Source organism: Sander vitreus, chromosome 18 (assembly GCF_031162955.1).
Source record: "Sander vitreus isolate 19-12246 chromosome 18, sanVit1, whole genome shotgun sequence".
In the NCBI taxonomy this organism is placed as follows: domain Eukaryota; kingdom Metazoa; phylum Chordata; class Actinopteri; order Perciformes; family Percidae; genus Sander; species Sander vitreus.
In genome coordinates this window covers 17,861,460-17,883,494 of record NC_135872.1, presented here as the reverse complement: position 1 = coordinate 17,883,494, position 22,035 = coordinate 17,861,460, and the positions used below count along the sequence as shown (strand labels likewise).

Genomic DNA, 22,035 nt, shown 5'->3' with positions numbered 1-22,035 from the left:
GTATAAATTTTAGAGGGTAATCGATTAGCCTGTGCATATAGCCATTTAATATGGCATATGCCAAGGCTGTAATACAGTGGGGCAAAAAAGTATTTAGTCAGCCACCAATTGTGCAAGTTCTCCCACTTAAAAAGATAAGAGAGGCCTGTAATTTTCATCATAGGTACACTTCAACTATAAGAGACAAAATGAGAAAAAAAATCCAGAAAATCACATTGTAGGATTTTTAATGAATTTATTTGCAAATTATGGTGGAAAATAAGTATTTGATTCAATAACAAAAAGGTCATCTCAATACTTTGTTATATACCCTTTGTTGGCAATGACAGAGGTCAAACGTTTTCTGTAAGTCTTCACAAGGTTTTCACACACTGTTGCTGGTATTTTGGCCCATTCCTCCATGCAGATCTCCTCTAGAGCAGTGATGTTTTGGGGCTGTTGCTGGGCAACACGAACTTTCAACTCCCTCCAAAGATTTTCTATGAGGTTGAGATCTGGAGACTGGCTAGGCCACTCCAGGACCTTGAAATGCTTCTTATGAAGCCACTCCTTCGTTGCCCGGGCGGTGTGTTTGGGATCATTGTCATGCTGAAAGACCCAGCCACATTTCATCTTCAATGCCCTCGCTAATGGAAGGAGGTTTTCACTCAAAATCTCACGATACATGGCCCCATTCATTCTTTCCTTTACACGGATCAGTCGTCCTGGTCCCTTTGCAGAAAAACAGCCCCAAAGCATGTTGTTTCCACCCCCATGCTTCACAGTAGGTATGGTGTTCTTTGGATGCAACTCAGCATTCTTTCCCCTCCAAACACGACGAGTTGAGTTTTTACCAAAAAGTTCTATTTTGGTTTCATCTGACCATATGACATTCTCCAAATCCTCTTCTGGATCATCCAAATGCTCTCTAGCAAACTCCAGACGGGCCTGGACATGCACTGGCTTAAGCAGGGGGACGATCCGGATCGAGGGAGATTATTAGTGGTCTTGTATGTCTTCCATTTTCTTATAATTGCTCCCACAGTTGATTTCTTCACACTAAGCTGCTTACCTATTGCAGATTCAGTCTTCCCAACCTGGTGCAGGTCTACAATTTTGTTTCTGGTGTCCTTTGACAACTCTTTGGTCTTGGCCATAGTGGAGTTTGGAGTGTGACTGTTTGAGGTTGTGGACAGGTGTCTTTTATACTGATAACAAGTTCAAACAGGTGCCATTAATACAGGTAAAGAGTGGAGGACAGAGGTGCCTCTTAAAGAAGAAGTTACAGGTCTGTGAGAGCCAGAAATCTTGCTTGTTTGTAGGTGACCAAATACTTATTTTCCCAAGGAATTTGCAAATAAATTCATTAAAAATCCTACAATGTGATTTTCTGGATTTCTTTTTTCTCATTTTGTCTCTCATAGTTGAAGTGTACCTATGATGAAAAATTACAGACCTCTCTCATCTTTTTAAGTGGGAGAACTTGCACAATTGGTGGCTGACTAAATACTTTTTTGCCCCTCTGTACATATTCACACCCAATGAGAAGGTGACCTGCCAGAGTAGTGGAGTGCGACAGAGTGGATTTAAGGCTGAAAAGCAAGGTATTGTAACTACTAACCGATTATATGTACATCGCAACAAGAGCCTTATCTCCCTTTAGTTTCTTTTTGAATATAAAATCTAAATCCAACAGACTGATGGACAATCATTACCTGACTGCCCCCGCCCCAAAGGGCTGATATTATTTAAAACCTGTTGCATTACAGAAGCATCTCTCATTATTTATTTTCTAATACTCTTGAGCTGCCGTTCAGGCGAGGATTAAGGAAGCACCAGTTAAGTTTGGCAGAGAGACAATGGGCCTCATTTACCAATATCTTCCTAAGTTTTTTCTTAATTTTGTTCTTAAGAAAGTTCCTAAGAAAAAGTCTACGTCTGATTCATGACGTGTTCTTAAACAGCAGAATTGTTCGCAGGTGTGTTCTTAGAATGATGAATCCCAATGTCTTCGTAAATGTAAAGCTTGTGCCTGTGGCTCCTATTTAATGGTGGCCGACAGGAGCAAACGCCCTGCAACTTAAGAAAACACACACAAATAGATAAAACACAGGCAAATTAAGAAAACAACTTCATTAATTTGACAACACGTGCAGCATTCAGCAAACACGCTGCAAATAAAAAATGATGCAAAAAGAAAAGCACGCAATCTCCAAAAAAAGTGATGCAAAAAAAAAAAAACTTCATTAATTTGACAACACATGCGCAGCATTCAGAAAATGCGCTGCAAATACATACAACACAACCAAATACACAAACACGCTGCAAATATGAAACAATGCAAAAAGAAAAGCACACAAACCCAGAAAACAAATGCAACAAAAAAACGCAGCATCCAGATTACACAACGGAAGTTCTCCAGACCTCTAGAGGGAGCAGCTAAGTGGAACAGCTTGATCAAGCTTGACAGGTTGATGAAGAATAATAAGAAGAACAACAAGACGCCAACCACGACCACAGCGACTCCAACGAGGATGACGAATGCGAATCCGGCGGGTGAGCGTCAGGAGAGGACCGAGACAAACACGACGACGGAGACGGCTGCGACGCCGACCACCACGACAAAGGAGAAGACAACGACAACGACGACAACGGCCGAGACGAGGAAGTTGAACAAGAAGAAGAAGAACAACAACAACAAGAAGAAGAACAAGACGCATCCCCAACCACAGCGACTCCGACTCTAACGATGAATGCGAATCCGGCGGGTGTGCGCCAGAAGAGGACCGAGACAAACACGACGACGGAGAAAAAGACTGCTGCGACGACGATGACAACGGCCCAGATGCGGAAGTTGAACAAGGAGTAAACACAGAACAACAACGACAACGACAATAAATGGGAGAAGCAGACGAAGAGGGTGAAGACGAGGAGGACGAGGAGAGGGAAACGTTTGTGTCAAGAAACGGCAAAATTGAAAGGTCCTGAAACGAGGCCGTGGAGAGCCTATGGCACGAGGAGAACATCAGGGCAATTTTCCGCGCCACGATGCCGCTCAAACGGTTCCACGCGTACTCGAGACTGCTGTGATTCGACGACCGACAGAGCCACCAGACGAGCCTCGGACAAACTGGCGGCCATACGAGACGTGTGGGACGCGTGGGCGCGGCGTCTGCCTCTCCTCTACAACCTGGGCCCCGACGTGACCGTGGACAAGCAGCTGGTTCCCTTTCGAGGTGGGTATTTGTCGCCGCAGCTATTATCATTATCGTCGTCGTTGTCGTAGTCGTGGTTATTATTACTATTACTATTTGTTTGTAGCCTGACAAGCTCCCCATTGGCAGGGCTGAATCCGAGGTGTCGGGATAAACGATTGTCCTTCAAAATTCCCTCTGCACGCAATAAATAGATAGGATAGTGCTGCAAGCAACCAGAGCAACGCTTCTTTGGTTTCAAGTAGTAGCAGGGGAATTCACACGGAACCGTGGCAACTTTACCGTAATCGTGTCAAGCCCGTGCCCACAGACTCTATACACGATGTGCGTGGCCTGACTAGACTTAGTTTTTTTTTTTTTTTTCAGCAGCTCACCAGCCAGACAGACACACTGACCCTGGCTGCACACGTAATTTGCTGCCTGTGGAGCGCGTGTAGCTTGTGTCTCGGCTAATTTGTTTGTGTGGCTTTTGTTCTCTTCTTGGTTTTTTTTTTTTTTTCTTCTTTCAACCTCAGGAATCAGGGCGCCCAGGTGGTGCTGGACGTGGTGTGGCTGAGTGGCCCGCACAACGTCACGTGTGACAACTTCTTCACCTCGTACGAACTGGCCCAGCGGCTCCTCGTTGAGAGGCGCCTCACCGTGGTGGGCACGATGCGCAAAAACAAGCCTGAGCTGCCGGCCGCGTTGCTCGACACCAAGGGCTGCGCGGTCTTCTCGTCCAAGTTGGGCTTCACGCCCACCGCCGCTCTGGTGTCGGCAAATTAATTTGCTTGTGTTTTGTCTATTTATGTGTGTTTTCTTAAAGCGCCCATATTATGCTCATTTTCAGGTTCATAATTGTATTTTAAGGTTGTACCAGAATAGGTTTACATGGTTTAATTTTCAAAAAACACCACATTTTTGTTGTACTGCACCGCTCTCTCTCACTGTTGCAGATCCTCTTTTCACCTGGTCTCTGTTTTAGCTACAGAGTGAGACCTCTTTTCTTCTTCTTCTGTACTATCTTTGATTGCACATGCCCAGTAGCTCAGATGTAGATCATGTCAGCTAGCTAGCGCCATAGACAGTAAAAGAAAGGCTGTTTCTCCAACTTCAGTTAGTTACAAGGCAGGATTAGCTGGGAGACTTCTAAATGAGGGCGCACATGTAAGTAGTTCTTTTGTAGATTATGGTGAACTTGTGTGTGTTGTAGCAGTGCTTTGCTATTGAGAACGAGGTAGCATGCTAACGCTACGAGCTAACGGTTGCGGTTAGCCAGCTTGTTTCGGCTTGTGACGTCACAAGCCGTGCCGATTTTGAACAGCTCACCCGGACACTGAAGGCAGGACACATTCAGAAACCGTATCTCACTCAAAACAGCATGGATGGATTTTTTTCAAAGTTTGTATGCGTGTGGAAGCACCAGAGACACAAAAGAACACCCCAAAACCCAGAAAAAGTTTTTTTTTCATAATATGGGCACTTTAAGTTGCAGGGCGTTTGCCCCTGTCGGCCACCGTACTATTTAGCATAGGTAAACCCAATAATTCCCATAAAAGGGCATGAGATGGCAGGGCCGTGTGCACACTAGAGAAATGTCGAAAAGACGTGGTACAGACAATGGAGGCCTCGACTCCAAAAGAAAGAAAAACTTTAGTAATTGTGGTAAGTGGAGGTACTGCTGCAAGTAATTAGCGAAAACCGAGACATCATATTTAGTAGCGTCAGCAGTGGATACAAAGCAGCAAATAAAACCGGTGCATGGAATGCAATTACTCATGCAGTGAACGCTGTGTCCGGAGAAGGGCGCAGAACTGATGAAGTATATAGGCTTAGCACAATTCATACACAATGGCAATTCAAAGTGCTTTACAAATGAGCAGAAGTGTAAGTGTAGTGTGTATTTATTAAAACAAACAACATAATTATGTGTTAAATAATGACAATAATTAGTTACAAAATTATAAAGGAGAGAAATATTAAATTTTAAAATTAGAACGAACGAAAACGTTATAACTACTTATTTTGCGCAAATATGTCAGCTCTCAATTGTGCGTAAGAGTGTTCTTGAGTGTGCACAGATTCTGTTCTTACCTAAGAACAAATCCCAAATAAGAAAACATTGGTGAATGCCAGAATCTTCATGAAAACTGCGTAAGTGGGGTTTAAGAACAAATTTGTTCTTAAGAACGTTTGGTGAATGAGGCCCAATGTTCTGCTACTTTTTCAGGAACTTCATTCAAGACCAAGAATGATGGGAATCTTTAATTTCTTATTTTCCAGTTAACTGCTATAACCACTTGTCTCACATATTATTTTCTTTACTTAAGCTGTTAAACATAGTCATTCATACTAGCCAGGGTTCAAACTTCTCTCTTTAGAGTAAGACCACAGTAAGATGGCTTTCTGCCTTTGTCTTCATTCAATTTAATTTAATTCAACCTAGTAACTGCTACAAATGCAAGTGTTTACTTGTTGATTCAGTTATTTGTACAGGTGTGACAATGGATGTAGAGAAATGGGGTCCACTGAGGCTGTATATGTACAGAGCCAGATTGTTCTGCTGTCAACTCCCAGTCTCTCTGGGATGGGTATAGACAGAAGAGTATGTAGACAACAAATGAACCCATTCCAATCATTATAATTGTGACACAATTCTCTCACAAGCCATGCCAACTGTGGTTCACACAGTTAAAGAACTACTGCCGGTGTTTAAGTGTTTAATGCAAGGTCTCTGCAATGGTGGGCGAGTGCTTCTTCCTACACACACCTTATCACAAACATGGTGATAGGAAGAAGCACTCGCCCAACATTAAAGAGAACTTGCATTGAACACTTAAACACCGGCAGTAGTTCTTTAACTGTGTGAACCACAGTTGGCATGGCTTGTGAGAGAATTGTGTCACAATTATAATGAACTACTGCCGGTGTTTAAGTGTTTAATGCAAGATCTCTGCAATGGTGGGCGAGTGCTTCTTCCTATCACCATGCTTGTGATATTAATTGTGTGTGTGTATGTGTGTATGTATATATATATATATATACTATACTGTATATAGTGTGCTAAATTGTCTGCATTTCATGACTGTACCTCTGGTTGAGTTTACACACATTTGGACCTTACACTGTCCTGCACATTTATTTTGAATCAACTCTTAAGTGATGTTTCAAATCAAGCTCTTTGAGATTGACCGTTGTCCGTTTAAGGGTCAAAGGAGGGAGTGATCAATGATGGTCATTCAAATGGCATTAACAATATATACATTGTGAGCTTTCATCATTTCTCTCTGCTCAATGCCCACAACATATAAAGTGTAAATAAGCAATGTTGAAGCAAACTTATGAGTTACTTAAAAGTATTCTATCTTCAATGATTATTTCTTCATTTTTCTGAGTAATTATAATCATCATTCTCAATAATCCGACCACCTCAAGGTGAGAAGGGAGCCAGGGTTTGAAACTCTCTCTCTCTCTTTCTCTAGCTCCCTTTTTCCTTTGTTGAACTGTTAGATTTGACTTGTCACATCTGCAAGCTATGTGAAAAGGCAGTTGCAAGCAGATCGACATTTAAAAAAATAACCAAACTTTTGTCCCAAATCCTGCACCAAACGTAAATAAAAATGTGGAGAATAATATGTTATGTTGTCTGGAATTCCCACCAAGGCTGCTCCTTTGAACGATTGAATGTCAAAGAGGTGCTTAGACAACTGTTAAATTGAAATGATCCAAGAGATCGGTTTGTCATTTAGTGCTAAATGAGAAATGGGATATCTCACTATAGATTTCTCTATAGAACCCATGACACTGGCTCATATTGGGCGCGGGAAAGGAAAGGAACCATATGAGTGCACTGAACCGCAGCATGACTACATTTTAGATTTAATGAAGGTGTAAGAGCTAATGTCCGCTCAGATTTATTGAGAACGGATAACTCCTCTAATCAAACCTGGTCTGATTTAAAATACTGCAGAGGTGAGGCAGAGGGCAGTTAGAAATATATTCATTTTAAAATTGATCTAACTATTGATTTCACACCCATGCCCATGGTTTTAGCCTTCCAATGCCTGTGCTGAAAAAAGGGATTCAATCAGAAAAACTAAGTAGAAGCCATTTGTATTGAAATGTTTCACAGAGGCAGGACTACCACATCAGGGACATCGTTAGGCCTATTTTAGGGGGGCTGAAGCTACCCCAAAATGTTCCTAAGCCCCCCTAAATAATAATAAGAACAACAATAACAATTTGATTTATCCTCATTGATATATAGACACAACAAATGATGTATATAGCTAAAAAAAATAGCCGAAAAGTCGGAAGTTAGACAGAAGTACAGAGAGTCGTTGTGCTATCAAGATGATGCACCGCACCGTCTCGTTGCATTGGTGTGAACTGGCAGCTTTCAGAGCGCTGCAGACCGGTGCGTTGCAAGTAACTGGGGGATTCATCTCGTCTCGTATGCACCCTCCCCCCCCACACACACATACACACACCGATACACATGCTAATGGTGACAGGAAGTTTGATTACACCTAGTGTGATACAGAGTGAAATTGTAAGTTGTTTTTAATTACCTGCTTACCTTTAGCTATGTTTTCTTGAGGTAAAGGAAAGGGGATATTTTGGTTTGCTATGGAAAACTATAGTCTAGCTAGGGTGAACGAGCGAAATACAAGAAATGGTTAACTTAGCAAGCTAATCACAACTCTTTATTCATTGCCAATAATATAGCCTATCTCTATAGTAGGCATATTCTAAAACAATATCAATCCCCATAGAATGTTGTTGTCACTGAAAACTAAATGTCATAGGGTCCCTGTTAATGCTATTGTACCGTTGTATCCTTCAATTCATTGAGCAGATGAGATGGATATTGGAAGATATTTCAGCAGAGAGAAAGAGAAGCAGGAGATTGGCAGTTGATTCTGAGGGAGCCGGCGTGATTGAGGTCAGTAATGGTCTATAGGTCTAAGGATTGTTTGGTTTTCTTCTAACAATAAGCATTTGTTGGCAGGTCTAGGTACTATGCATAGCCTAAACTAAATTATTTCATTATATTTATTATATATGCTAGCTATATTCTAACCAATTTAACTTTCTTCATTCATTGGCTGTGATAAATTAAGTAAATACAGTGGTGTGAAAAAGTGTTTGCCCCCTTCCTCATTTCCTGTTCCTTTGCATGTTTGTCACACTTAAGTGTTTCGGAACATCAAACCAATTTAAACAAAAGTCAAGGACAACACAAGTAAACACAAAATGCAATTTGTAAATGAAGGTGTTTATTATTAAAGGAGAAAAAAAATCCAAACCATCATGGCCCTGTGTGAAAAAGTGATTGCCCCCCTTGTTAAAACATACTATAACTGTGGTTGTCCACACCTGAGTTCAATTTCTCTAGCCACACCCAGGCCTGATTATTGCCACACCTGTTCACAATCAAGGCATCACTTAAATAGGAGCTGCTTGACACAGTAAGGTCCACCAGAAGATCCTTAAAAGCTACACATCATGCCGAGACCCAAAGAAATTCAGGAACAATTGAGAAAGAAAGTAATTGAGATCTATCAGTCTGGAAAGGGTTATAAAGCCATTTCCAAAGCTTTGGGAATCCAGCGAACCACAGTGAGAGCCATTATCCACAAATGGCGAAGACATGGAACAGTGGTGAACCTTCCCAGGAGTGGCCGGCCGCCCAAAAATTACCCCCAAGAGCGCAGCGACGACTCATCCAAGAGGTCACAAAAGACCCCACAACAACGTCCAAAGAACTGCAGGCCTCACTTGCCTCAGTTAAGGTCAGCGCTCATGCCTCCACCATCAGGAAAAGACTGGGCAAAATGGCCTGCATGGCAGAGTTCCAAGGAGAAAACCACTGCTGAGCAAAAAAGAACATCAAAGCTTGTCTCACTTTCTCCAGAACACATCTTGATGATCCCCAAGACTTTTGGGACAACATTCTGTGGACCGATGAGACAAAAGTGGAACTCTTTGGAAGGTGTGTGTCCAAGTATATCTGGCGAGAAGGAACACTGCATTTCATAAAAAGAACATTATACCAACTGTAAAATATGGTGGTGGTAGTGTGATGGTCTGGGGTTGTTTTGCTGCTTCAGGACCTGGAAGACTTGCCGTGATAAAAGGAACTATGAATTCTGCTGTCTACCAAGAGATCCTGAAGGAGAATGTCCGACCATCTGTTCGTGTACTCAAGCTGAAACGAACTTGGGTTCTGCAGCAGGACAATGATCCTAAACACACCAGCAAGTCCACCACCGAATGGCTGAAGAAAAACTAAAATGAAGACTTTGGAGTGGCCTAGCCAAAGTCCTGACCTGAATCCTATTGAGATGTTGTGGTATGACCTTAAAAAGGCCGCTCATGCTCGAAAACCCTCTAATGTAACTGAATTAGGACAATTCTGCAAAGATGAGTGGGCCAAAATTCCTCCAGGACGCTGTAAAAGCCTCATTGCACGTTATCGCAAACACTTGGTTGCAGTTGTTGCTGCTAAGGGTGGCCCAACCAGTTATTAGGTTTAGGGGGCAATCACTTTTTCACACAGGGCCATGATGGTTTGGATTTTTTTTCACCTTTAATAATTAACACCTTCATTTACAAATTGCATTTTGTGTTTACTTGTGTTGTCCTTGACTATTGTTTAAATTGGTTTGATGTTCCGAAACACTTAAGTGTGACAAACATGCAAAGGAACAGGAAATGAGGAAGGGGGCAAACACTTTTTCACACCACTGTATGTAGATATGCCTAAATGTAGGCTAGGCTAAAGATGAGCATATGCCCACAGATACACATGTGAAAATAAAATGAAAGTAATCCTACATACAGTACATACAGTATATACAGTAATCAGTATGCAGTGATGCCTATTTTTTTCTTTTTCTTGTACTGCTATTTGTCTACAACTTATTAGCTGTCTGGCCTCTGTCAGTTTTTGGACATTTTGGATGTTGTTTCATGTGACCAATTTGCATTTAGAAGTCATGAAATTAGCATCAGGGTTTTGTTTTATCTTAAAGGATAAGACAGAAGGAACACAGTAGAAATGGAAGAAGAGGATATGTCTGTCACTTTTGACTTAGCATATTGGTTTCTTGACTGGTGGTTGACATACAGTATCTCACAAAAGTGAGTACACCCCTCACATTTTAGTAAATATTTCATTATCTTTTAATGGGACAACACTGAAAAAATTACATTTTGCTCCAATGTAAAGTATAAAGTGTACAGCTTGCATAAAAGTGTAAATGTGCTGTCCCCTCAAAATAACTCAACACACAGCCATTAATGTCTAAACCGCTGGCAACAAAAGTGAGTACACCCTTATGTTAAATTCCCATAGAGGCAGGCAGAGTTTTATTTTTAAAGGCCAGTTATTTCATGGATCCAGGATACTATGCATCCTGATAAAGTTCCCTTGGCCTTTGGAATTAAAATAGCCCCACATCATCACATACCCTTCACCATACCTAGAGATTGACATGGTTTTATTTCAGTTAGCCTAATAGCTGGTTTGATTTGCATTGAGAGATGATTTTATGGAAAGTACCCCATGCCAATCTCTAGGTATGGTGAAGGGCATGTGATGATGTGGGGCTATTTTAATTCCAAAGCCCAAGGGAACTTTATCAGGATCATAGTATCCTGGATCCATGAAATAACTGGCCTTTAAAAATAAAACTCTGCCTGCCTCTATGGGAATTTAACATACTCTACACATACTCACTTTTGTTGCCAGCGGTTTAGACATGAATGGCTGTGTGTTGAGTTATTTTGAGGGGACAGCACATTTACACTGTTATACAAGCTGTACACTTAATACTTTACATTGTAGCAAAGTATAATTTCTTCAGTGTTGTCCCATTAAAAGATATAATGAAATATTTACTAAAATATGAGGGGTGTACTCACTTTTGTGAGATACTGTAAGTGTAGCTCTAATACAGTAACTAAAGATGTGAGTGCAAAGATTTTGCAAACGTAAGTTACAAATACCCTGGGGGCTAAGCCCCCCCTTTCTTTCAATCCTAGTGACGTCCCTGTACCACATTTTCAAATTATTATGTAAATATGAAATGGACTGATGAATGCAAACTGCATGCAGACGGTGTAACAGATGGTCTTATCCATAGCTCAAGTGCTATTTTCTTATGCAGGTGAAAATACATGTTTCCATTTTAATGGACCAAATGCATGACTGCAAGATCTAAGATATCCAGGATCACGTCAGGTAGGTAGCATTGTCCCTTAAAGTTATAATAATCCTTCCAATTTTCATGACGTCAAACAATTTTAGACACACAAAATGCAAAATGCCTCACATCTCCTTCAAAATGAAACACTGCATTCAAAATACCATAAACACATCTCAAAGTGAAGCATTTGCATCAAATGGCAAACACTTTTTTTATAATAGTACATTTTTGGATATACCATGTAGGAGTGAAAATAATCTGCTGAAAGTGGTTAAAAAGTGCACTGTAAAAAACAATGCAATGTTACAGTTAAACAGAAAATATTTATTGGACAAAACATCACGTTTGTAAGAGTAGCACAGCGTTTACAGTAGCATGAAACAAGAAAACAAAACTACAAATATATGTAAACCAAAGGTATCATTTGTAGAATAAAGAATGTGTGTGTGTGTTTGTGCGTGCTTGTGTATCGTGGTGGGATGGTGGTAGGGGTGTGGGGGGGGATTGTATGCACAAACAAAGTCTGATTGATTTGTAATGCTGAAATAGTCATTAGATAGTTGCATGCAATATGGACGCCATTGTAAAGCTACTCAAGATGGGCTTTTCTCATGGTCAATCCGTGGTTGATCACATGATGAATAAGTGTGGCCCTGATCTCATCAGAGATGGCTCTCCTTCCTCTTCTTCCCTCTTCCTCCTCCTTGTCGTCCCCTGTCTCTCCCTCCTCCTCCCCTTGCTCTCTGTCTATTGTTGGCATCCATTGTTCAAAACAGGTAATCTGACCTTTGACCTCTGTATAGGCCTATACTAAAGCAGTGATTGGTTAGTGTTCAGTTATGACATAATGTGTTTGCACATGTGAGTGTGTGTGTGCCCTGGTAAATAAGTGTAGCATTTTGATTGGTTGTGTTTAGAAAAGGAAAGCAAGTCACTTCCTGTTAGATTTTTGTGTCTTAGGTAGAGAATTGTGTGTAGTGTTTTGAAAAAAGTGTTTTATGCAATTGAAAACTGAGTGAAAGGCTGAGAAATAGCTTATGGTTTTGGAGATTTGCTGTGTAATTTTGCACTTTGAGTGAAAGGTTTAAAAAATCGTGTGACATGAAAAGATTTTGTGTGTAAGCAGTTGAAAAAAACTGTAAATGTATTTCCACTCATTAGTTAACTCTCTTTGCAGTAGTTAGCATTATCCCTGAAGGAGTCCATTTCAGTAATCCAGAGAATAGAACATCGTCATTTTGAAGAAGCATATTTAAGTCCAAGAAATAGCTACAGTGATTTAAAGTATAAATAACACAGGTTGCATGAGTTGCTCACCTCTTTCTGTTGTATTTCTGATAGAGTAGCTGCTTGAGGCGTGTTTCCTGCTCCAAATGATCGATGAACATGTAATTTCAAATGGAACTCTGGGACTTATAGGGCCTTATTTCAGTGATCTAAGTGCCTGGCGCAGGTGCGTCTAGGGCGTGTACGAATCCACTTTTGCTAGTTTAACGGCAGAAAAAAGGGTTGTACTTAGTGTCTTCATTAACCATAGGCGTGTTTTGGGCGTAACATGCAATAAACCAATCAGTGTCATCTCCCATTCCCTTTAAAAGCCAGGCACGTTTGTACCTTAGCGCATTGCTATTATGATGGCGGATTTTCTAAGCAGAAAGGAGAGATTTTCCGTTGTCTCTCAATTCTCTGTCCCAAGAGGTATTCCATGTATATATAAATATGCACAATAATACTATTTCCCATTGTAATATTTTTATTTTTAATCTTTTGCATGTTTGTGTGCTGCTGCGCATTCCTGTGTGTGTGTATTTTACTAATGCGCTGTTAAAATAACAATGAAATGCTGCGATATTGACTTTAGACCAGGTTTTTGTTGGTCAATGACGCGATCACTTTCCGCTGCCTCAAGATAGCAATAGCCCAAGAATGCGCTTGAACACACCTCCCTGTAAGACCAGCACGCCCATGGGCGCACAGATGGGTGCAGGTGCCTTTGCTATTTAAACCACGTGGGCGCTGGATGGGAAATTGACAACTGCGTCGGTCTTAAACTAGCAAAGACACTTGCGTCGTGCTTTGTGTCGTGCTTTGCGCTGCGCTGCACAGCGTGCAAGATAGGGCCCATAGTATTATGAGGAAGTTCTCAGCATTAATACCAGTTACCACAGGTGTCGCCAAATCACTATGTGAAAGAGTTAACAACAAATAAATTTCCTGATGTTGAAAGATTTGTGGTCTGCAAACCCAGACATTACTGAGGAAGAAGTGCAGCAATGGGATCTGGTAAAAATGGAGGTAAGTCAATCCCTGCTGGTTCATTAACCCCAGTCAGCTCCTCAACCTGAGGCTACCAGCACTATTCACAGGGATGAGTGGTTAAAACGATGCCTGGACCATGGCCTGTCTTGTTCAACCACCTTATTCTTCCTGGAACTATACTCTGCTGTAAGATGGACTTACTTTGCAAGGTGTGTCAACATACAGAAGATCCACCCGACATAAGTCACAGAGCCACAGGGGTATAGCCTCCAAGCTTGTTATGGTTCAGCAAGGAGCAACAGTATGCTGTCTCCCCTCAGCCAGGACTGTGTAACTGCATTCACAAAATGTCAGATAAATCTAAAAACACCGTAACAACAGCATCCTCAGGGCATTTGCAAAATGTTTTCTGTCAACACTGACACACTGTTTTTTGACCAACAAAACCACAGTAAATAATCACTTTAATTTTAAAGCAATACATACAATTTAGTTGTTGTAATTGACATTTTTCTCATTAAACAAAGCAGCAATTTGTCCATGGCTCATAAATGCAACCTGGTAAACGCTTTTGCGCCCACTTCAGGCGTATTTGTTTCACAATGTGCCCGTAAAAGCATGGCGAGGTATGTACAAACAGGCCGCACTGAGGTAAAAGCATGGACTGCGCTTTTCCGTGTCATGCATATGCATTCACGGGAGGGTCAAGGGGAAAATGGGAGTTTCCCACAAAGAGATGGGAAGCGTAAAGTGGCTAATTATGTATTCCGCGGTACGTACAAAAAACGCCCATCAAAGTGCGCCTCTATTTTGCGGTGAAAATTCTCCGCCTCTTAAAAGCAGGTGTAAACCTGGAAGCGGGTTTCCTCGCATATGCCTCCTGGTGAAATGGCAGCAGTAATCCGAGCAAGACGAATATAGGAATATAGGTCAAGGAGACGAGCTGAAAAGATTTTTGCCACAAGGATCACACTTTTTCAGTTGAGCACACTAAATCATTAAGCATTACAGATAAATTAGCCATGCAATATTACAGTTACTGGAAGAAATCAAAGATGACATTGAATCTCCGACTCAGCGTTCACATTCCATTCCAGCAGTGAAACTCCTCGCTACATTACAAATATTGGCATCAAGATCATTTCAAACAGTCATAGCATCAGCAGTGGGCATATTGCAGTCTGTACTCAGCCTTATCATAGCACAAGTACTTAACGCTTTGCTACAGCACAATTTACGGTATAGTGGGCGGAGAAAGGCGCTGATTACCCGAACTGCAGGTTTGGTAAATATGACGTAAGCTGAAGTATCACAGCATGCGCTTTCTGCGGGTTGGCCATGGCGCTGATCACGCTACATTCGCAAATGTACGTACATCTGGCCCTAAGTGATTTGGGCACAGCAAAACACTGTTTCATGCTAGAGAAATCGTCTGACAGTGTGTAAATATAAATGCAGTTGCAGTTTCTTGGACATGAGCTCACCTGCCAGTGAGCAATAATGGGACTCACAGGGGGCCATTCGGCAGACCCCCCGTGCATAATGTACACTTATCAAGGCTGGAGCTAATAAAAGGAGACAGATGAGATTGTTTTGGTTGTGTGGCACAGAGGCCTCTAACATGGAAGAACCTTAGCTCTGTTTTTCGTGCTGTCGACCTCTGAAGGCAAAATTCTGAAGGCAGATGCACGAATGCCACCTCGCAGTCCCAGGGGCCCAGCGCCTTACTTAGGGGTACTTCAGCAGGGCTAGTGCTTATCATCACGGACCCTGTATTCATTAGACCAGTGGTTCTCAACCTTTTCGAGTCGCGACCCCCCAGAATAATGAGGTTGGTGTTCCCGATGGCCCCACCCCCCTCGACAACGAGAAAGAGAGCTGCAAACTGGTGTAAAAAGCTGTTTCCACATGCCTCCCCTGCTGATTTGCTCTGATTAATACATGTAAACAAATAACGTTTTAATGACAGTTTAGTTTCAGTTCCACTGAACTGAACCACTGCATTAGACGTTCTGCTTACTAACTGTCCTGTTAAATATTGTTTAATCAAATATTGTGCTTAAAAAGAATGTTTTTTTTTTCTTTCATGTTTTCATGCTAATTGAATGTGATTATAGCTTGAAACAAGCTAGCGCGGACAGCTGATTAGCTTACAACGCTAGTATTTGGGGCACAGGGAAAGTAAAAACAAATCGCTATTTATACCACTAAAAAGGCTCAAAATATCACCAAACTTCAAAGGTAGCATAATGAGGGTCCCTAAATGTTAACCGACGCATTGAGAACTTTGTAAGTGTACAGACAGTTTATTGAACGAAGAGCTGCGGGAGCTCTGTAAAAGGGCTACGAGAGAGAGGGAGAGCTACTGGTAGTCAATGCCGCAACACAGCCTCGTACTTTGGGAAACTGGTGGTGTACCTGCGGACATTGTGAAGCTAGAGACCAGATGGACAGTTATCCACTGAGTAAATACAATAGACAATTTATGCAGAGTGCGATTATTTCAGATATATTGAGCAAATTGCTTTTGATTTTAGTTTGCATTGGCAGCTGTAAGTCATGACTGGTTTTCAAGACGGCGGCGGCATGTAAACATGAACGCGAGTGTCTTTATAATCTATCTTTTCAATAAACTGTACACTTACAAAGTTCTCTATGCTTCGGTTAACATTTAGGGACCCTCATTATGCTACCGTTGAAGTTTTGAGCCTTTTTAGTGGTACAAAATATTTGTTTTTACTTTCCATGTGCCCCGAATACTAGCGTTCTAAGCTAATCAGCGGTCCGCACTAGCTTCTTTCAAGCTACAAACACATTCGATTAGCATGAAAACATGTGCCAGAGAACAATCGAGTGGGTACACATCTGTTATTAACCCCTAGCTTCATTTTGCGCCGGAATTGTCCTTTAATGAAAAAGGAGGAAAAGAAAGTGGTGTAACTTGAGGATATACAACGAACAGAAGTCTCTTATGATTTTAAATCAATAAAGGGATGTTATGTGGAGATGTAAGGCATGCAAATGTTCTTAACAAAGAGAATACATTTTGTAGAAACGCTTTCAGAGAATCTTACCGAGAACAGCTATTTCAATGTTTTTGGTGTGTGAATAAAAGGTTTGCCCTCTGCAGCTATTACTGAAGTAAGAACAAGAGGTTCAAATCATAGGACTGCACATTTCTCAAGTGATACCATTAAACACTTCCAGTAGTTTTTTGTATAATGCATATCAAGTTTGACAGGTAGGGACATGAAAACAAAGGAAAGGAAATGTATATCTCCTTATTCTCCTCAGAGGCTGTCTGCAAATGTACTCATGTACTTTGTTAATTGGAGAACTTGTGCTGCTTTTAATAAATCCATTTATAAGTAAAATGCAGAACTCTTTATTCCACTGCAGTAGTTTCCCATTTTTATTTTTTGGTGATGGGTTCTAGAAACAGCAGGCTTTTAATATCTGCAAGTTAAAGGAAAAGCAAAACGAGCACATCTTGTACCGCCTGAAGTTAAAGACCTTTTATGAATTGGTGAGGATTTAAAGCTTATTATTTTACACTGATTCCCGTATTGTGTGCAGCTCCTGGTAGGCAGCGGCATTCTTCCATAACAGCCTGTACCTCTTAACATCCTTCTGTCACTTCCTCAAGCCAAGTCTTCCTCCAATTCTGAGCGAAGTTGACAATAACTGATCACCGTAATCCTTCTAATATAGCAGGTTAAATATTGAGCTGTACATGCTGCTGTATCGACCTTTGACAGACGTTTGCCGTAAGAACAGTTTGCTACTCTCAGACAAAGCTACAGTAGTTAAATCAGCTTTCTGGCATTGTCACTCTTTCTGTCTCATCTACTTAAAAAGTGCTGATGAAAACTTTTCAGAGTCAAAAAATCACTCCACATCGCAGGATTATGATTATTATGGATTAGGCATTGTACAAGAAGCAGATCCAGTTAAGCAAAATGATTGGTGAAAAACGTAATTTTTACCTTTTAAACTCTTTTCTTGCTGAAAACTTTTGAACTGAATCAGGCAAAAGGCATCACACCTTAATGATCCCTTTCTTAAATCAATACGACTCACTGAGGAGGAGCTGCATATAAAGAGACACAAAGAAGAGGGATTTTAAAAAAACTTTAAAGACGCAGTTGACAGGTGGAGTGTGAAAAAGGAGCAGCGGTACAATCTCTGAAAGATGTCCCTATAGGCCTGGTCACACCATCTAACAATTTGTGAGCAATTTCACGTTTAATAGCCACATCATTTTTGTGTGGCAGTTTATACTTCAGCTGAGGAGAAACCCAGCTCAAATACAATGCTAAAGTATGAGCACTGACGAAGGATATAATGATCAGCAACTCTTTTAAAGATGTTTTTTTTACTGCCACCATACCTATAATAGTAGCAAATGTTGCCCTTTCATGTATCATTGCTATCAAGCTGTCAGTGCCTTATAATGTTGCACTAAGCCACCACACTGTCACTCATACTTAAAAATAAAAAACAACCATCTTTTTCCTCAAAAAAAGAGCTAAAATTCCTCCATCCACCGATACAGACACACACAACCGCTGTGTATCTGAAGAACTAAACAGTTTAGGTTATACCAGAAACTTGCCTGCACATAAAGGCATCATGTTTCATCCCTTTTGTCTCCCAATCCTACCCTCCTCAAGAGAAAGCCTCCACTACCTAAATCTTTTGTCTCATTTGTACCTCCCTTAAAAAGAGAAAAAGAGATTGGATTCAATTTCAGTTCAGTTGTGCTTCAGAGTTTTCAAGGGGAGGTTTTTAGCAGATAAATTCAGTATTCTGCTCTCATTCATCATTTATCTAATCATTTTATCTAAACCACTGCACATGAATTAAAATGGTGAATGTACAGTATGTTGTACAGTTGGAAAAAAAACATTATTTGTATTCACTTCAACCAACAGAGGTCAATTAAAACAGATGGGACATAACGATACCCATGAGGAACGATAATTACTCACACAATTACTCAACAATAATTACTCACACTCAAACTTCATGTGAACTTTGACACTTTGAAAAAAAGAAACTTTTAGTTAAACCGTCCTGTATCATTAATTTCAAACAGCTATTACAATCTCTTCATTTAATTCATAACCAATGCGAAGTGGCATTTTTTCTTTTCAACAATTTCCTCAATTTTTGAAAATTGAGACTCTCCTGGATAATGTAACAATCCGATAGATTTATGTTTATGTTTATTTTATGGCACAAGGTTTAATTATTTCAACTTTGTTTCTTCGGACCGGTCTAAATAGGCCTACTACGATACCCATGAGCCTCGGTGAGAAGATGCCAGTCAGAGTAGTGGCAAAATAAAAAATATTTTTCTTGTTACAGTTGAGAACAAAACACGGCAATATAGCTGCGGAATTCATACACATTTGAATTGAACCAGCATTTAAAACTGATTTAAGCTGCAGATTCTGATTTTAGTAATCTAGCTTCCAATGTTTCTGACCAAAATGTACTTTGGGAGTCATATTGTCATTGATATTGTTTGATCTTGCCTCAAAGTTCTATGTACAACTTTCTAACAAAGAAACAGATATTTTATAATGCAATTCTTAATGTTTTTGAGATTTTAGTCTTTTCAACAGTTGTGGTCAGACTGTAATTGGGCCTTTAAAGGAACCCTGTGGAGTTTTTGACCACTAGTAGTAGTTTTCACAAGTGGGTCCTTTTGTTTTATTTTTTTGTATCATGCACGTGTGAGCATGTGGGCGACACAAAACACATTCCTGTCGTGCCGTTTCACACTTTCCCGCTGATTAGCAGTTAGCGGCAGCAACATAGGCGGTAAAGAGCAATGCTGGAAGCTAGCAAACATGTACAGTATGTAGTTGTTAACATACACCTCTGGTGCAACTCAGACACATCATCAGTAATGTATCCTGGGTTCATTGGGTGTATCGGGTCTCACAACATCATATGCCTTCGCCCAGACTCTCTTGCTCGGGTTAACATATGTAAATATTGCACAAATTAAAATCCAATTCAGAAGATCACCTCTCTTAATGTTTTCTAAGGAAGGAAACACATTCAACACAATTCTAAGAGCTCAAGGATACACATGTATTGAGTTTGTACACATAACCTTTGTTTGCAAGAAAACTCCTCAGGGTACCTTTGAGCTAATTAATATTACTGCCAAACAAACAGTGTGTTAGATACAAGCCCTTAGAAGAGAAACTTGGTGCAAGCATAAATAAATAATGAATAATAAATGGTTGGGAGATAAATGTTGTGTGCTTGCTAACAGGTTAAATAATAAATACATATTGTGCAGTGTTTTGTTGTTTTGTGCAACGTTTAAAACGCCAACTAATCCGTGCATGTCAGCTGAGGGCCTTTCTTGTCAAAGGTCTTTGCATTGTGCCTGAGTGTGAGAAGGCTGGCGGACACACACTGCTCTTTGTGGTGTCAATGGTCTACTGCTGGGAGGCTACATGATAACTCCCACTGTGTATTTTCCTTTTTGCATTTTGTCACTGATGCCATTTTTGATATGCTTGCTCATTTGTGAACAGGAAGCGTGTGGAAATATATGAACAATATGGTAATGTAGTCACTTAACCTTTGAATGGCTAAGAGGGGCCTCCAGTTGGTGCATACAATCATTTCTATCTCATCTCTTCTTTGTGTGGATCCCCCTATGTTTACAAGTGAAAAAGTACAACGGGAAGAACTTAATCACGTCAGAAAATATATTTATTTGATAATTTATTTAGGCTATTTGCTCTTTGGCATCTGCACTGCATCTGCAATGTTTTTTCTTGAAGTTAGTGAGCAACCATGTCTCTCTGCAGAGCCCCCGAGCTATATGCACCCATGTCACGTTGCATTTCAGTAGCTACATGTTTATCACAGCAATCCAGGTTCATTCTATCAGACTCTCCTGTGTGTGGCAGTCAGTCCATTAGGTCTTGCAGCCAGGACACTGGTTAAACTCAACACCCTATTCTGCCTGTCCAATCCCCTAAATCCTTTAGAGTGCTTTGTGCTTAGCCATGCCAGTTGAAAGTGAAAATACTGTGGCTAATGCTGTAGTTCTGTAGTACCTAATATCCCTGGGTGAGCCAGGCATGGGTGATTTATTCGACTGTGAATTTTACTAGAGTTGGGAATTGAGGCCAAGGTCAGTGGATCAAATGGGATTTGTGGTTAGTAAAACGTCAGTCTGATCCAGGCGTCGAGCATAACGATACAAGTGTACAAATACCACAGGGATACCAGCATGCTCGCTCTTTCTCTAATTTAGCACAAACAGCACTACACTTCAGGTACCCAAAACACTGAGATCACACAAGTTTCTTCCTGACCCCCAGATAAATGTACCACACTAACTCAAATCCATTCATCTGCATGGATCTCATTCGTCCTTGATGGTCAAGTAAGTGCTACACACTAAACACATTTTTTTATTTTATGAAAATGATAAAAATTGACACTGAATTTCACAAAAAAACTGTCTATTTACAGCTGATCTCGTTCACCTTAAAAACAATCCATTCTGGTCAAATGCAAGCTTTCTTTGCTGCTTCCTTTATTCCACTCATGTTTTTTCTCTCTTACCTCATACTCCACATACTCCTCCTCCTCAACCTCATAGGAAACGGTTTGGATCTTGATGTGTTCGCCGTCCTCCAGCAGCTTCGCCTGGGGGTCCTCGGTGCCAGGCGTGTCCGCCCCCGCTGTGTTGGATGCCTCCTTCGCCTTCTTTTCTGTGAATGTGGTCTCACAGCACTCGCTTTTATATTCCTTAGCCTTAATGCTGCCACTGTCTTCCTTGTACAGGATGAAGTTGGGCCTGTAGAATGCCTCTACAGCCAGATGCAGTGAGGTGGCGTCCAAAAGCTGCTGAGATTTCATCTTCCCGTTGGTATTGTAACTACTTCCGCTCACTACGTTGCCGTTATTCACCTTTCCTCCTCCTCCCTCTCCTCCACCAGCAAAGTAATTAATAATGTTTTCCTGGTACTGGTTATTAGGGAAGTCACCCCCATAACCGTTGATCATGTGCTTACTGTTTTTGTCCAACAACGGGTTCTGGAGCTCACTGAGATTCTCCATAGCAACAGGGGTCAAAAGGTATGCAGGGGGAGCTTCTTAGTGATGCTAGTTCTTGCAAAGAGATGGGAAAGTGACGAGTGAAATAAGACAGGATGTGCTCCTCAATGGCGTGTGCTGATTTCAGTGAAGGCGTTAATGACGTTCAGCATTCAGCGCTCTCAGATCTGGAGAGAAAACACACAGACAGGGAGAGTTTTTAGATTCAATATAAAAACTGCAAGGACGATTTTATTTGACATCTACCAACAGGTAACCGAACAATTGCTCACATTAGATCAAAGTTGTAC

The 22,035-nt window shown here is 40.9% G+C and overlaps 1 protein-coding gene across 1 annotated transcript in view; it reads right to left on the bottom strand.

Annotated features, from left to right (window-relative positions):
* The window catches only part of syndig1l (synapse differentiation inducing 1-like), a 36,521-nt gene extending 14,773 nt beyond the window's left edge, over positions 1–21,748 (bottom strand). The window contains exon 1 of the mRNA XM_078274762.1: positions 21,251–21,748. Within this exon, the coding sequence (XP_078130888.1) occupies positions 21,251–21,748 (498 nt within the window). The remainder of the gene's footprint in view (positions 1–21,250) is intronic.
* Between the last annotated feature and the right edge of the window lie 287 nt (positions 21,749–22,035).